Source organism: Apus apus, chromosome 2 (assembly GCF_020740795.1).
Source record: "Apus apus isolate bApuApu2 chromosome 2, bApuApu2.pri.cur, whole genome shotgun sequence".
Taxonomy (NCBI): domain Eukaryota; kingdom Metazoa; phylum Chordata; class Aves; order Apodiformes; family Apodidae; genus Apus; species Apus apus.
In genome coordinates this window covers 68,560,476-68,577,245 of record NC_067283.1, presented here as the reverse complement: position 1 = coordinate 68,577,245, position 16,770 = coordinate 68,560,476, and the positions used below count along the sequence as shown (strand labels likewise).

Sequence of the window (16,770 nt, the reverse complement as noted above, 5' to 3'; positions counted from 1 at the left end):
AGTAAGAAACATACTCACAATGTTGTATCAAAGAGGCTGCTGGCTGAGGGGGTGTTGTGTGTGTTCAGTGGTTTTGGGTGTGAGGTGAAAGGTCTGACAAGAGCTGATCTCCTTTTACAAGTAAGTATCCTTGCAATCTCTTTCTTTGTCACCAACATGTCTTGCAGGACTGCTTTCCTCATTGCACTACTTGATTCTGACTTTCAGCTCTTCTGCACTCAGTCCCTTCCCTTGTTCTAGTCATTTAAATGAATTACAGACATGAAAAGTTTCTCCTGTGGGGAAGTAATTGGTTTCTTATTCAACATACGGGGCTTTATTCCACTGAAGTCAATGGAAAGATGCCCCATAGCTTTGATGGCATTTGTGTCAAATTCACACAGGTGATAGAGATCTCAGGAGAGAGCCTGCTGTTGATGAGCTTGCAGGCAGGATGTTGTAGTTGGTCACCAAGCGGAAAAAGGGAAAAAAAGCAAACAGCAAGGAAGTTTCTTACTACACATTAGAAGGACAGATAGACATACTTTTTTTCTTGTGTCAGAGCAGAAGCCCCTCCCCTGTAAAAAATGCATTGTTGTTTTTTCTACCGAATGTAACCAACTTTGCACAAACCTGGATTTGCCAGCTGCTACCTGAGGAGTGACGTGCTTATCCCCTAGTCTAAGGGAGAGGATGCTGGATCCCACATTGGCACATGCATTTTTTCCTGGTTGTTCAGAACAGCAAGCCCAAGTAGCATTTGGTCAGCCTGGATGCTGCAAATGAAGCATAAGGACATGAGAAGTGCCCTGCCATGTTAGAGCAGCGATGCACACAGGCAAGTGCTCATGTCTCTGATGGCAGCTGTGGGATGTGCTATTTAGGGTGAGCATGTGGGCCTGGCCACTTCCTGCAGACTGTTCCTCCGACTGCTCTATCATCATCCACAACTGCTGCATTAGTGTTGTGTGTTAGAGGGGACGTACCTGCCTCCTCCCTTTACTACCTGTTTATGGACCTGCTGACTGCAAGTCTCTCCAATTGCTTTCTGAACCTGCTGATACAGCCTGCCTCGAATCTCATCTGGCATCAAGTTCCAGAAGTTCATTACCCCCTCTGTAAGGAACTATTTGTTTTCAGCTGTTCCTCTGCTAGCTTCAGAGAGCTCACCTTTTTTCCTGTATTGCAGAACTTGGTGAATGGCAGTTCTGTGTGCACCCTCTCAGCTTCCTTCATGATTTGTAAACCTCAATCATAACATGTTCTTCTCACCTTCAAAATGAGAAGCCTGAGCTTTTCTGGTGTGTCCTTGCAGGCAGCTGCCCCATGGCTTGGATCGGGTTTGCCGTGTGCCATCTGCAACAGAACTGTCTCCTTCCTGTGGCATGGAGACCAGCAGTGCATACATCACCTAAAACAAGGGCCCACCAGGCCTTTACAGAGCAGCAAAGGAGCACCCTTGGTCATGCTCTCAGTACCCTTGCTCATGGTACTGAGTGATTCTTAGCTTTAGTTTGGCTGCTGCTGCAGGCCAAGCCAGTGATCCTGGAGAGCTGTCAGCGATGCCTCCGAGACCTCTTGCCTGAATGTACCTGCCAATACCACATTCAGCACCGCATAGGCAAGTCTCAGATTCTTTTTCCAGAGGTGTTTTACCTTAAATTCATCTGCATTGAAACTCGCCTGCCCTTTTATTGCCCCTTCTGTTTTGAGAGTTTAGCAACAAAGGAAATTGATTGTCAGATGATGCAAGGCTTTATTGTAGGCAGACAAGTGGCATTTAGCCAGGAAGGATAAGCTGACACAAAAAGAAGGGTGAGCACAGTCAATCAGGGTTTTTCTCTGTGGACCAAATGGGATGGATGCAAGGAGGAAGCTCAGCAGATGGTGGTACATATCCCTTGCCGAAAAAGTGTTTGCACAAGGAAGCACTTGCTGTAAGGTGTTCACACCTCCAGGAGAGGCAGGGTCACTTTCTGTCACTTTCAGTCGGTTTCATGGGAGAGCTGTCGAAGTAACAAACCTAAAAGCAGCAAGAAGTTGGCTCTGTGTGTTAGGGTAGTTAAAATTACAAATGAGTTGTTATTCTCAACCTCAGGTTTACTGCTGATCAGATTGCACAGGATTTTCCTCCTGCATTTCCAAACTCCGGTTTGTTTAGGAAAGTCTGTTGTCTTCCCAGCCTCTCTCATCCTTTCTTCTTTTAATACGGTAGGTTGCCCCGCAGTGATTCAAATGTAGTAATACAGGTCTCAGTACTAGTCTGGCATTAAAATCTGCCATGCTAGGGACATGTTACAACGTGATTTGATCTTGCCTATCCTGAAGGAGACTAAGTTGCCTTGTTACCATGTTAACAGCCTGTAACTTCACAGGCCTGTAGCACAGTATCTGGGGTGTCACGTGGGCTCATCCTGCCAATGCCGACAACAGATGGCTATAGCATGAGAGAGGAAGACTCATGTTATAACATGATCCCCTCGCAGAACAAAAGTCTGCAGAAAGGGCTCTGAAAGTGCTCACCTCTGACAGATTTCCGCAGCAGAATGAAACTAAAATGTGCTACTTAAGTCTCTTGAAAACTTTATTTGTAGTCAGAGGGATCCTAGCACAGCTCAGCTGATCGGTGGGTTGAGGAAGCAGGCATTTCTAAAGCTGCTCAGATGAGCACTGGCACGGCACGTAGGATGGGTAGGACTTTGATGGAACATAGATGTTGTTCTTAGCAGCCGGCACCTGGCTGGTCAGAGTGGTTCGACCTGCCCCCAGCAGACAGAGCCTTGGGCCACAGTTGGATAACACAAAGCACTTCTTGGCCGTACTGGCTCGACCTGTTCCCAACTGTTCATCCCCACAGCTGTAGTTGACCCAGCTGCCCAAAAAAATGAAAAGGGCAAGGGGAGGGACTGGCAGCCATGAGATCAGTTCCCGGATCTGGCTGGCTGTACGGCCCTAAAAGAGCACATTGATGCAGCTGAGGTGTGGAGTTGGCAGCATCTCTTGGGAGGTGCTGGGGATAGATGCTGTTGAAATTGGCTTTGCTGTTAAATGCTTTGTGTCTTCAAATAGCAGCTTTAGACAGCAAGGAAGGAGCCCAGATCCTATACTGTTATAGTTACTGTGTGTGCTTTATAGCACAGCTTAGTGTTTATAACTGGCTTTGCCAAGTGGTGTTTAATCATCGTCCAGAATCATTCAACAGCTTTGGACTTGTGGTCTCCCTCCATTGTCCAAGAAAAATGCATTTCAGAATCAGTGGAAGTAAATTAACAATTTGAAACTGTGGCTTAGTTGGAAGTGGGGTAATTTCTCTTTTGCTGGTTTTAAAAGGTGGGTGAGTAGCATGCTTGGGGGTCTTATGAAGAGCCTGTGCAAGAGTTGTACTTGGAAGTAAATAATTGTTCAGCTTTCACTGTATGCCAGAAGGAAAGGGAATGAAGATAGATGCTTGGATGGTGTTTGGTCAGCCATAAACAAAGTGAAGCTTTAAAATGAGGTGTAAGACAGGAAGCACAATTGAATAGAGTGTCACTGGGAACAAGTTTATAGGGGGTTTATTTTGGTCGTGTTTGAAACAGAAACAAAAAAACAGGATCATGGTTTTGAGTAGGATTCAGAGATGAGGACGCTGTGTAAGTAATGGAACTTGTGTGTGTCCTTGCTGCATGGTCTGATTAAAGCACCTGGAGCAAACTGAGGACATCTCACCTGGCTTGCAGCAGTCAGACCAGGGGAGACCTGTACTGGCAGAGAGGTGTACAATGAAATTGTGGAGCAACTTAATTAATCGCCCACTTTCATCATGTTAAAGCGGCCCTGCCTTTGTCTCTTTAAGGCGTTCTGAATGCTCCCTTCTTGCAACAAAATACAGTTGATGGAGGAGAGAAGTGGGATGGGAATGGGGTAAGGGATTATCTCTTACGTAATAGAGACTTTGCTAAGGAAAGATCCCTTTCTTAAAGAGGCTTGCTCCTAATGTGAGAGGGTCAAATGCAACTGCTCTGTGCTAACTAGGCAAATATTGACAAAGTAAGTATACTCAACAGTGAATTTTCAGATTAGCGTTTAGCAGAATTCATCTTTGCTCTAGATATCTGCCACTGTGTGATCCCTCCAGAAATCATGTGAGCCATGGATATAGTGGGAGACTTTTTGTTTTTCCAAACTGTTCTAGCTGTTTGTACCTCTGAACTACATTTGTGGGTATTTCCTAGAGGACAAAGGGCTTTAAACTGTATTTTCAGTGTTAGGCAAAGTTTAACAGCTGCTCAAGAGCTGCAGCTCAGGGTAAAGCAAGAAGTTGTTTGGAAGATACGGAAGACACGGTGTGTAACTTGCTGATTATACTGTCAGCTCTACATCAAACTGCCTTTCTACTAAACAGTGGAATTCACCATAACCTGAAAGTGTGGGGGTTTCCCCCCCTTCCCTTCAGTGCTGATTTCCACTTAGAAAGTACAGTCAGACCTAGTCCTGAACACTTCTCTTTGTTATCTGTGGCTTCTGCTGCTCCCTTTAAGGTACTGGGGGATTGTACCTCTGTCAAACACAAAAAGAGTTTTTGTTTCCAGAATTGGTTTTCTCCTTTTTCCCCTGATATATTTTATTCCATTTACTGTAAATAGTCCTTTTCCATCTCAAATGTTTTCATTTCAAAAGGCATGCAGATATGACCAAAGTTCCCTCCACTGTTGGCTAATTAAGTATTTAACTTGTGTGTGTGCATGTGATGTAACAAAGGTGGTCAAGCTTTACTGTTTAGCGTGTTTACAGTTAAAATTGACAAAGATAGCCCCCAGATTTTTACAAGCTGAGTCTGCAGGTTGGAAAGATGTTCTCCAGTTTGCGGTTGGAAATAGCAGCAGCATTGTATGAGTGGGTCCAAAAAAATGCCAAATTCACTAGACTGCTACCACCTAGTGGTGGCTGCATCTATTACAAGAGATGAGATTAGCTGGGGTTATTTCAGTTAATGTAACAAAAACAGTAAATCGTAGGCTTGTCTGAGTTATAATGCCAACTGATTGTACAACATCCATTTCCAGTGCTCTGTCTGATCCAGTTTTGTGCATTATTTATGTGATGGGTTTTCTAACACTTCTCTCAGATTGTCAGGAATGTTTGGTAATAAACATGTGCTTCAAAGTCACAAAATACTTTCCCTTACAACACCCTGTTTTATCTAGTAACTCCTTAGCATCTCTAGCTCTACTTTGTGAGCTACCTTAGTTCCAGGAAAAAATAAAACCATGGGAAAACAGATTTTAACCAGTAACCTCTCCACCTTGATCTGTATCTGCTCTTTTATGGGAAACCTTCCACATCCAGTATCTATTTTGATAATTTGGTTTGTGCAATTTGGTTTGTGTATGCAGGAGAGCAGTTTGCTCCTCTTTCTTTCTTGTCATCATAAAAGATTAAGCAGACTCTTCTGACCGTGCTGATTGAAAACTGCAACTTGAATTGTAAACAGACTTCAGGAAAACAGTCTTTTCTTTCCACAGTTTGAAGGAAAAATGATTTTGGCTACAACTATATAGTGGTTTCTTTCATGAAAGTGGAAAAGTTTTTGGATTCTCAGATGGAGTCCTTGAGGTTTTGCTTATGAATATATCTCCTGAGAAGTTTGTTTTTTCCCAGGAGCTGACAGGGAAGCAGCTGAGCTACTGGTGGTTGCTTCGTGTTGCCTTCCTCTGTACGTCCTTACCTACCTGTCCATCTCCTCTCTCTCCCCTCTCTCCCTTACCTTGCCCATTTTCTTTGACTCTGGTGTCAGAATTGACATCATCAGATGCTAGCTTCTTATGCTCACTTCATAGAAGTGACAAACTCTGGTTGTTCATGAAAAGGTAATGTGTTCTGCTCCCACGTTTGCCGCAGAAGTGGTGGTGGGTGGGAGCCTTGGCAAGCAGACCTCTCTCTGGTCTTGTCCTCTTGACTACCAAATGTAAATATCCATGGGATAACAAACAGGATGGAAAGCATTTTACAACCTTAGCAATTGAAAGATGGGAGAGGGGTGAAAGAAGCAGCAGGCCTTTCCCACACACCTTACTTTCCTCTCTACCTGGATGCATGTGGTTGCTCTGCACCATAAATCAGAAAAATTATAGGAACAGGAATTACCTGTTTGAGTGGAGCTCAATCTTATTGGAGGGATGCTTGCTCAGATCGGAATGCTCAGTCAGATTCCTCCTCCATGTGTAAAATACAAGCCTGCTGGATGTGGTACAGCCAGCAAGGGTTTCTGTAAGCAGGGAGGAACCAGTAGTGTAAGCCAAGCCCAACCTCTGCTGGTGCAGATGGAGCGGCTGCCCGTGCAAGATAACGCTTGCAGCTGTCCCTTGCACTGCAGGAGAAACCCCATGCTGGACCCACCATGGCTGCCATCACAGCCTTCATGTTTCCCACACACCTTCATAGCTCCCCTGCTGCTCTTCCAGTTTGGCCACAGCAGAGCGGGGCTGATTCTCACCCATCCCCAAACAGCTGGGGTTTGTGCAAAGCAGCTTTGCTTTTCCACCAGCTGCAAAACCAACCGTGCAGGTTGGGGGTAACCACAGAGCAGCTCGACTAGTCAGGAGCAGCCGCTTTACGATATGCATGAAGTTTCATAAGGGTCCTGTGAGACTCCTCCCTGACAAAGAAAACGGCAGGTCTGGTTTCTGCAGGTAAGGAGGAAGAGCACTCACCCAAGCACATAAGCACCTCAGCACGTTCCTGGCTATGTCCCTGCCTGAGTTTTGAATGTGTTCACTTGGAAGTCGCTGGCCAGCTTCAGAGGAGACACCTGTGTGCATCCACGCTCCTGTGGTCTCAGGTAGCCTCTGCCTTTCATAAAGGCATGTTGTTTAAATGTAGCATTTATTTTTCTTGATGTTGACCTCATGTTTTTCTCTGTGTTAGCAAGGCAGTGTCACTTACCTGGGGACCACCTTTCCCTTTGAGTGTATCTCTGGTGAACAGGAAAATGTAATTACGGACCAGCCACACAAAACAGCGTAATAGCTGGGAAGGGGTCCAGGGCACAGAAGAGAGGGAAAAAGGAGATAGAGCTTTCTTGAATATGGTTCATTAAAGGATGAGTATACTGTAAGAAAGAAAAAAAAATACATACGTATTTGGAAATATTGAAAGCAGAACAAGAAAGAAGTTAGGGAAAAAGAGGGGAAAAGTGGGTATTCATTCAAGATACACAACATGTTGAATGTGAAAATTGCAGCTTTTACATTTAAGTGTTTTAAAATGGTTTGGGTTTAGTCTTCTCTAAGTTGAGTGGTACTGGTATATATTTCCCTCATTCACTTTGCTCCTGATATTTCATGTTGAAAAACCAGCTTATTCTGCATCTGCTGTCCTCTATCTAGTCAGCAAAGAACTATCCAACCAAAACCCATGCTCTGGTGAAAAAGGCCCCAGTCACTGCAGGGTTGTGCAAATGTTCAGGGTGTGCAAGGGCTGGAGTGGGAGTGTGTGGGCAGGGAAGGATGAGGACCCTTGCAGCAGCAGTGGGAGATCACATTGGTTGCCATTAAACCTTCATCCCTGCTCTCAGGCCAAGGTGAGGCACTGCCAGTGAGAGCCAGATGCACTCGTCCTGCCCCCAAATGTAGTGTATGGAAGAAGATGTCAGAGAGGAGCCTGGCTATGAGCCATGATTCCCTTTTAAAAGTGTCTCCTGTGTAGATACAGCCTGGATTTGGCTTATGGGCTCACTCTCTTGCCTGCACCATCAGCTGTGAGACCTGGTACCTGCCTTGCATCAAGGAGCACCACGTGTGGGCCTGGCTTCTCATAGGTGCCTGGCTCCCATTTCTCTGGTGTTGCAGAGCAGTGCTTCCCCTTAATTATTATGAGTCCGCATCTCAGCTTGGTTTATAGAAATAACCTCTTTTTGTTTATAATAGCTTTCTTTTTTAAGCAATGAGTCAAAACACAGCATTCAAATGCATATTCATAGGGTATTTGTAGGTGACCTTTGTTTTCAGATGCCCACATCCTCAAATTCTCTAGCATTATACACAAATTGTGGCTTGGTTGCATGCTTTAATTGGCAGATAATTAGATGAGCAATGAACTTTGTGGAAGGCTTTTGTGTAATCCACTGTCTATGCAAACAGATCTGTTTTGATGAAAAGGTGAGATTATTTCTTAGATGGATTACTTCTCTCCCTTTCCCCCCCCCCGCCCCCCAAGGGAAAAAAAAAAAAAAAAAAAAAAGCATATCAAGGATTATGCTCTGTTAAGGGATTGTTCACGATTACAGCAAATGTTGCTTAGCCTTGACATTTGTTTAATGGCCGTATATTATAAGTTCTGCAAGGAGATGTGGTCAGTGCTAGTTGACCCCAGATTTGTGCGTTATTTATGTGATGGTTAGAGTTGATTCAAAATCCCTATAGTTACTCAGCAGCTCTCAGGCTTGCAGATGAATGTTGAAATGCTTGTTAGGTTGTTTGCTCCCTTGGCTGCATCTTCTCTACAAGAAGGGGGTGAGGGGGGGACGACTTAAAACAAGGAAAGTTTTGACTTTCAGAAAGCACACCTTGCTAAGTTTGTGTCCTGGAGCGGTTGCTGGAAAGTGGCTCTGGGGATGCAGTTACATGGTGTGCATCATTGTCATCTTTGGCTTCCTGGTCCAGTCCAGCTTATTTCCTATTTAAATGTGCACTATTTGTGTAGAGCTTGGAAAAGGTACATCTCCAGCCCTTTGTTCTCCTTATCTGCTTGGTTTTTCTCCACCCATCTTGTCTTCAGGAATGTTAGTGCTACAAACTAATACAGAAGCAGGGGAGGTCATTAAGGTGGACATCTTAGGTGGGTTTTGCCTTCTTATTGGGGGAACTGTGAAACAATGAAGGATGCTGCTTGTTACTGTATCTTGGCTTTCACTTTTTGTTTCCAGGTGGTATCAATGCAACAAAGAGTTTGTGTCAAAAGATCCATATGTGGACAAACTTACATCTTTTGCTTATATGATGTATACCCAGCTTCCCAAGATTTTTAACTGACCTCTGTTATTGTCTGTGCTAACCTTTAACATTTAATTGTACCTGTTGGTTGCATGAGGCCTTTACATTCTCTTTAAAGAGTGTTTCCTAATTCTTTTAGTTTATAAGTTAGTTTGATTAATATGTAGTGGTATATTACTTCAATCTATATCCAGATTTCATACATGAAATATTCTAAATAATACAGCCATGTGTCTCTGGTGTAGTGTTTTTGTAATAGTAGTGATTTCAGCTCTGCTTTGATGTCTCAACATTTAGTATTTTGTGATAAAAGTGATTATATTAAAAGTGACTTCAAGAGGCTGCCAAGCAAGTGAGTGTATTTTGGAAAAGAATGGATTTTGTTACAGATTTTTAATCATCTCATTATTTGGGTTCTGTGGTGTTTTGATCTCTTCTCAGCTGTAAGTTACTGGCCTGGGTCACAGGTAAGAGGAACAGATGTTGGGACGCTTGATGAGAAGCAATGCTTGTGGGTCTGTGGGCAGCCTGTGTAGTTGTGAATGAAGAGAGAGCCTCCCACTGAAAGTTTCTCTCTGTTTGCTTGCAGACAGCCAGTCTGATGCAGAGACGCTAGCTACAGGAAACGAAGTCTTGGACCTGACCTCCAGCGAGAAGGAACAGCCAGAGGAAATAACAGAGCTACCAGAGAGTGAGTGTGGCCCCAAGGAGGAGCAAAAGGCTGACTCCCCTCCGGCAGAAGAGGATGCTGAAGAAAAAGCAGATGGATATGAAGAGGGCCCTGAGGAAGATTCTGTAAGTAACAAAAGTCTTGACCTCAATTTTGCCAGCAAATTAATGGACTTCAAGCTGACAGAGAGTGACCAGAGTGCAGGCAGCTGTTCTCAGACTGAAAGGAAACATGCCTGTGACATTTGTGGCAAAACCTTCAAGTTTGCTGGCACTCTTAGCCGTCACAAAAGGGCCCACACGCGTGAGGACAGAAAGGATGAAAGGAGCAGTGAGGATGAAAGCAAAAGCATTCAGGATGATGCAGGAGCTCCCTCGATGCAGGACTCTGGTCTTGAGCAGGAAGAGTCTCCGATGGACTTGAAGGTAGTGGAGTCTCCTGTGGACTGTGAGGCAACAGGAAAGGAGAATGAAGAGAGCGAAAGCATCTCTGAGGGGGAAGGCACAGAGAGCAAGTCCACAGAGAAGAACAGTGATGACAAAAAACCAAAGACTGATGGGGCTAAGAGTACTGCAAAAGCAGACAAAAGAAAGAAAGTCTGTACTGTGTGCAACAAGCGTTTCTGGTCTCTGCAAGATCTGACGCGACATATGCGGTCTCATACAGGTAAGAGGAGACTTGAGGGCAGAACAGATTGCGAGCAGGTCTGCCACCAGACTGAGGCATCTGCTCTGTAAGTGCACAATTGCTGCTGGCACTGGAGTTTGGAGACACTGCTTCAGTCTTACAGGTATCTGCAGGGTGTGTTCTCTGCCCCAGTTGCCGATGCTGCATACAAAGCCTATTGAGGGAGCAGGAATTGTCAGCATTGCCTTATCTTTAGTTCCCAAACTGTTTTTCCCCACACTTGCTTGCAGAGTTTAGAGGTGAGGGCAAGTATGGAGATCCCTGGGCAATTGTTCTGTCCATCATCTGACTCCCTTCTTGTCATGTGTGCATGGCTCTACCTCTTCCCAGTATTTTGACGAGCACCGGGGAAACCTGGCAGTATATGATAAGACTTCATCTCTGATTGGAAGTTTAGAGAGAGTCTGGTTTTGAGTGATTATCTAAGCCTGGTATGGGTAATGTGCTGGTGCTCTGCCTAACCTGCTGCCTGAGTAAAAGGCAAAGCTATGGTGGGCACCCTGCTCTTCATTCAGGCTTGGGCAGGGAAGGTGGAATACTAACACCTTGTCCAGTAACTTGACTTGGCAGTTAAAATAGGTGGGATTGCTTTGCGCAATACAGTTTGCAGCAGTGCCATGCAAAGGAGATGAAGCCAGCTCAAAGGTGAATTAATCATTCATCCTTATTGGTGAAGCCAATACTGAATCATTTTACCTGTCAGCAGGCTGCTCTGACATGGGAAGACCAGTGCAGTTTGAAATTGTCTATCTTTTGAAGGTGCTCTCTGCTGAAGACAAGATCTTTGTGATTAACAAAACATCTGTGCTGTAATTGACCCTGATATTAAATAAACTACACTAAAGACAAGTGCCTTAACCAAACTTTTTACCCTTCTGAATAATAAATATTGACCTTTTGAGTGAAAAACTGACCATTTTCTTCTGGCATTGAGCCACAAGTGAAGCAAGGGATAGGTCCCATTCTTGTGTCTATTTTTACATGAATTCAGAAGCTTTGGGAAAATGCCAATAATTAAAGTACAGAGCTTTACCCTCTAATGATACATGCCTGTGGAGATTCCCATACCATATGTTTTAATTGTTTTCATTGCATGTTAAGCTGTGTGGGCCTTGTCAGTATGTTTTTTCCCATTTGTTTCTCTTATTTGATACTGAAGGATGTTTTAACATAGAATAGGTATTGAATAGGAACCTGGGACAGGGCTCTCTTCAAATTTAATAAATGTAAATACCACCTATCCCCACTGAGGATTTTGCCTCAGTACTGTGAGTTTACTTTCCTCCTCTTTCTCCACTTGTTCAGCTGTATTGACAAAATACTGTCAGGTTGTAATTTTGTTTATACTTTGGTTTTAATGCGTGGGATTTTTTAAAGATAACTGGGAGGTTTTGGAATTTTTTTACTCAGAAGAGAAATGTTTGGGACCTGGTGAAGTGTGCAAGAAACCCCTGCCTGCCTGCCTGCTGGATGGCCATCAGGCTGGGAATCTGTTCTCCCAGTGCAAGATGCTTCCCAGCAAATAGTTACAGGGTGCTTTGGTGCTGTCTGCCCAAGTGAACGGTGAGCCACTGTGCTGCATCAGCCACAGCCAAGTGCTGGATGGACAAAGGCTATCGGCTGAAAATGCTCCCTGGGAGCTGTGCCCTCCCTCAATAGCAGATGCCCAAATGAGGCACCAGAGAGAAACATTTTAAGCAGCATCAGGCTTCCCAGGGACAGCAGGACCTACTTGCATGTTTTAGCCACCCACCTCAACTTTATAATTGCTTTTAATGATCTCAGATGTTACTACAAGTGAGAAATTAGTTGCAGGTGTCTTCTGTGTGCTCCTTGGCACAAGACAGTGTCTTGATGGAATTGCCTCACCGAAAAATCTTCAATAGGTACAATTGGAAACCAAGAATGAAGTGATCAGGGTGGGACCTTCAATTTTTCAGGGCTGACAGCACCTGGGGGCACTGTGCTTGGTTGGGACTTTGGGGGAATTTTGTCTGTGGGGCTGTGGTTGCTTTGTTTTCTGATAAGCTAGTGCTTAAGAAAGTATTTGAGCATTTCAGGTGCAAAAAACAGCTCTGAGATTGAAGCAGACTACCTGTTGGCTACAGCAGAGTGTTGGTTACAGCGTGTGGCTGCTCTGTGGCTTAAGATGGCAAAATAAGAGGAAGAATTTTCTGAGCAGCATTTCTGGAATGAGTGTGAAGAGGTTTTTCAGGGTCTTTCACATGTTACTCCTGTCCTAAAGCACCAAAGGGCTGAGGAACACTGGCAGCTCTGTAAATAATGTCCCAAGGCAGGCATTTTTCACTCAGTGAATTTTATTCACCTGTAGTGTCCCATAAATGTCACCTCCCATGTCCCATAAATACCTGACAAGTCTAGGTCCTTTAGCTGTTCTGTATGTTTCTTTTGAAATGTGGTGATACTCTCTTCTGCTTCACACAAGGGGGAAGGGCTCTTGTGGCAAGGTTAATTCCTGACTCCCTTCTTGTCACCTTCAGTGATTAACTTGGCATTTCAAGCTTGCCCATCTGTCAGCATCTAAGCAAGAGGGAGATGTTTTCTCATGTGCTGTTTGGTTCAGTTTTTAAGCACTGTTGACCAGTTACCTGCACAGTATTCTCATTCTTCCTGTCTCTCCACGTGTATAAGGGGCTGACCTGCAGCAGGGAGACCTCATGGTGGGCCGGTTTCACAAAGGCTTTTGTACTCCAGAGGATGACTGCAAACTTCTTCCAGAAAAGTTGCTGACTAAATTAGACAGGCTGATACCAAGCACCTGGGGCTTATGGTCTTCCTCTATCCTTAGTGCAGGGCCCAACCAAGCTTGTAGAAATCTCAAGACAATTAGTTTCGGTTTTTCATTTGTGCCTTGAGGGATGTATCTGTATTCCTACTTGCATGCCATCAGCTAGTTGGCTAGTACAGAAGCAAAAAATCTGCGTGAATGCAATGTCCATGTTTGAGACAGATACTGTGTTTCCAAAGTGTAGGGTGTGTCATGCTGCTTGAAACAAGAGGCAGGTGCCTTTGGGACCTTACAGCTGACTTTGTATTTTAATTCTCTTCTAGGTGAGAGACCATACAAGTGTCAAACCTGTGAAAGGACCTTCACTCTGAAACACAGCCTGGTTCGTCACCAGCGCATACACCAGAAAGTCAAAAATGCCCGAAACCACGGGAAGGAGAGTGACAAAGAGGAGACCCAGTCGAGGTGTGGAGAAGACAGCGAAAATGAGTCCAGCCACAGTGGCACCAACCCCGTCTCCGAAAACGAGTGTGACTCCACAGGGGCCATCGGTAGCCACACATCCCTCACGGGAAGCCGAAAAGAGTCCCTGGCTGGCACAGCCAAGGACTCCCCCTGCAGAGAGGAGAGGCCGTGTGGGCGAGGAGCTGGCACCTGCCTGGCGGAGCCCACCAAGAGTGCACAGAAACAGACAGCAAAAGACCAGGAACCTCGGGGTAGCTCCGAGCATGAGAGGCCCTCAGGTTTCATTCAAGACTTGCTGGAGATGCACAACAAAAAGTCTCCCATGAATCACATCCTTGCCTCTGCAGACAGTGCGCCTCAGCTCTTGGGGGTTGAATGACTTGCTAGGAGGTTGGACTCATTCCAGCATGCAAACTGAAGCCAGCAGAGCAAGGTTTCTGGAGTCTTTGTTTTTGGAAAAGCAACGTACACAGCTGTGGGGAGAGTATGGCAGACTGGATGCGGTGCCATAAGCCTTTCAGTATAATAATGCAAGAGACTACAGTATATACTGATTTGAGTGCCTTACTACTTTATTAGATCTTTTGGTATCATAGTTTTTTTTCAAAAATGATTTTTTTTTAAATATTTTAATGAATTATTTGGAGAGGACCTTTTTCATTTAAGCATTAATGTTACCTTTTGTATTGGTGTGCGTGAGCTTGTTCTTGTATATCTGTGATAGTCGCTGTGTTTGTTCTCTGAGCTGGAAATGGGGGCAGTGGGGTGGGAGGCCCTTGGATACCACAGCCAATAACTGGAAGAAAAATTATGTGAATTTCATATGAAATAGTCAGAGGAAGTGCAGATGAGATGTTGATTTACTTTTTTTCTTAGTAGATATTCTTGCATTTGCCACATGGTGGAGCGTTAAGCCTGTTCCAGGCCCTGAACAACGTGGCAGTTGAAGGTGTTCAAAGTGGTTCAAGCCAAAAGCAGGAAACAACAAATTTCAACCTCACGCTTGTTTCCACTTTTCTGGGCTAGAAACGGTCTTCTAAATCTTAGGGGTTTTTTCTGGCCATCGTGGACTGAGCCTGTAGACAGAGAAGAGTTACATAGCAACCTAACCTATGGAAATTATGCACCCGCTGTTATATATGTTTGATTTGCTTCAGTATATTATTATTATTATTATTATTGTTATTTTATTATTATTTTATTATTATTTTATTATTATTATTATTTTATAAATCCATCAGTTTGCTTGTCTCTGCAGTCAGCAGAAACCAATGGGCAATATTTGCCCACGCAGATGTGTAACGCAGCCTGGATCCCCCCTCAAACTGGTTTGACTTAACGCTTTCACCAGATCCTCTTCTTATGTTGCAGCTCTTCTACTGTACTTTAAATTGAACCCCTTCCTCTGACCAGAGAGTCAAATGGAGGCCAGCGAGGTATCATCACACCTGTAGAGGGGAACATCTCACTCGTTGTGGGGTGCGAGTGCCTGTGTGCGTGCGTGTGCGTGCGTGCGTGTTGGGGGAAGAAGCGTGTGGGAAGGGGGCCGTGTCAGGCCCCCCCAGGTGTGTGAGAAAGGCACTGTGAGTACCAGACTGACCTTGTTGCAGTCACGCCGGTGGCAGCGTGTTTTGCTTCACGAGCAAAGTTATTCCGTCTTCCAGTTGAAAGCAAGCAGGAGAGAAATGCGAGCCTTAACGTCATCTTGCTACTGTCGTGTTCTAGAGCAAGACAATACTACTGGTAATGAAACTACGGATATAAGACATGTTAAAAATAAATAAAATAAATTTAAAAAGAAAAATAAATTCTTCCTGAGATTTTGGGGTTGATGCTTGAAGACTTGAGGTGTGTGTCTAAATTTCATATCAATAATTTAACCCCTTTAATGCTGGCAGCTGGAATTTCTCCATATGGCTCCTGTTGCCGGCAACAGGTGACACTCTGGCCACCAATATTGAAGGGGTTAAGAGAAATGTATCCTACTGTAGCTGTGCATTTTTAGGAGTGCCCAGCGTTTTTGTTGTCCTCGTTGTTGTTGTCGTTATTGTTGTTTGTTAATTGTCCTTCAGTCATAACCTCTGGGACAGACAGAGCCATAAGAGCATTGCCGGAGCCTCACTGTGCTATTCCATCACTGCAGCCCCCCAGCCCAGCCCCGCACTGTCACCCTCCCTCCCTCCCTTCTTCCCCACCTCCCCTCAAAATCGCTTTTCCTGCTCTCACCAGACATGGAGGAAGTGGGCCTCAGACCCAGCCTATATTATATAATATATATAACTATATATATCTATATCTATATTAAAAATTCTCTGAAAATTTCTAGAGACTGAAATCTCGCTGTCCAGAATTCAAAGGAAGAGAAACGTTCTCGAGTAATATTCTTGCAAATAGAATAAGAAAAAAATGGTTGAGGTATATGTGATTTCTATTTTTTGTTGTTGGTTTGTTGTTTTGTTTCGTTGTTGGTTTTTTTTGTTGGTTTGCTTTTTTTTTTAAATAGGGATGTTTGAACCAGTTCAGAAATGAAGCTCATGCCAGATCATAGATAATCACAACCAATTATTCATTTGACACTCTACCCAGGTGCATTCTACTTAATTAAAACCAGTTCACACATCCCGTAAATTGTTATTACTATTATAATTATAATAATAATTATTATTATTATTTTGGGGGGTATTTTTTTGGATTTTGTCGTTTGGGGTTTTTTTGTTGTTGTTGTTGTTGTTTTGGTGTTTTGTTTTTTTTTTTGCAACTCTCCACACTAAACTGCGCAATACTGTGGGGGAGAAGCCATTACTAAACTACATGCTGCAGAACAATGTAGCAAGTAATTAATTCCCAGCAGCCTGCCGGGACATCTGCTAGCAATAATCACTATTGATTTAAAGCTTTATTTAGCCTTTATCTATATCCTAGTAGAGTATAAGATCTTGCCACATTTTATTGACATTTTTATTAGTTGAGTTTGACTGAGAACTGTTGCTGTTGTTGGGGTTTTTTTTTTGTTTCCCCTCCTCCCCCAATATTAAACTGTGAAATTTATAATGTGTTTAAACTATGGTTGAATCTTAGGCTTTAGTTTGCATGTTCAGCTAATTTGTCTCTATACGATTTTTTGTTTGAATCTTTTTTTTTTTTTCCTCTCTCAGGGCTTTTACAAAAAACAAAACAAAAAAAAAAAAGCAAAAAAAAAATAATCTGAAATTCTTTTGCCTGAGTTGCAATGGACTTAACGTTGAGAT

General features: G+C 43.8%; 1 protein-coding gene across 7 annotated transcripts in view; it reads left to right on the top strand.

Moving 5' to 3' along the window:
* RREB1 (ras responsive element binding protein 1) overlaps nt 1-14,159 on the top strand; it is a 121,489-nt gene extending 107,330 nt beyond the window's left edge. For 6 of the 7 annotated variants that reach the window (XM_051612417.1, XM_051612418.1, XM_051612421.1 and 3 more), the window contains 2 exons: nt 9,541-10,287; nt 13,381-14,159. In XM_051612417.1, coding sequence (XP_051468377.1) covers nt 9,541-10,287; nt 13,381-13,901 — 1,268 coding nt within the window. In that variant the 3' untranslated portion in view covers nt 13,902-14,159. The remainder of the gene's footprint in view (nt 1-9,540; nt 10,288-13,380) is intronic. The other variant, XM_051612423.1, reaches the window with a different exon arrangement.
* Nucleotides 14,160-16,770: the final 2,611 nt, after the last annotated feature.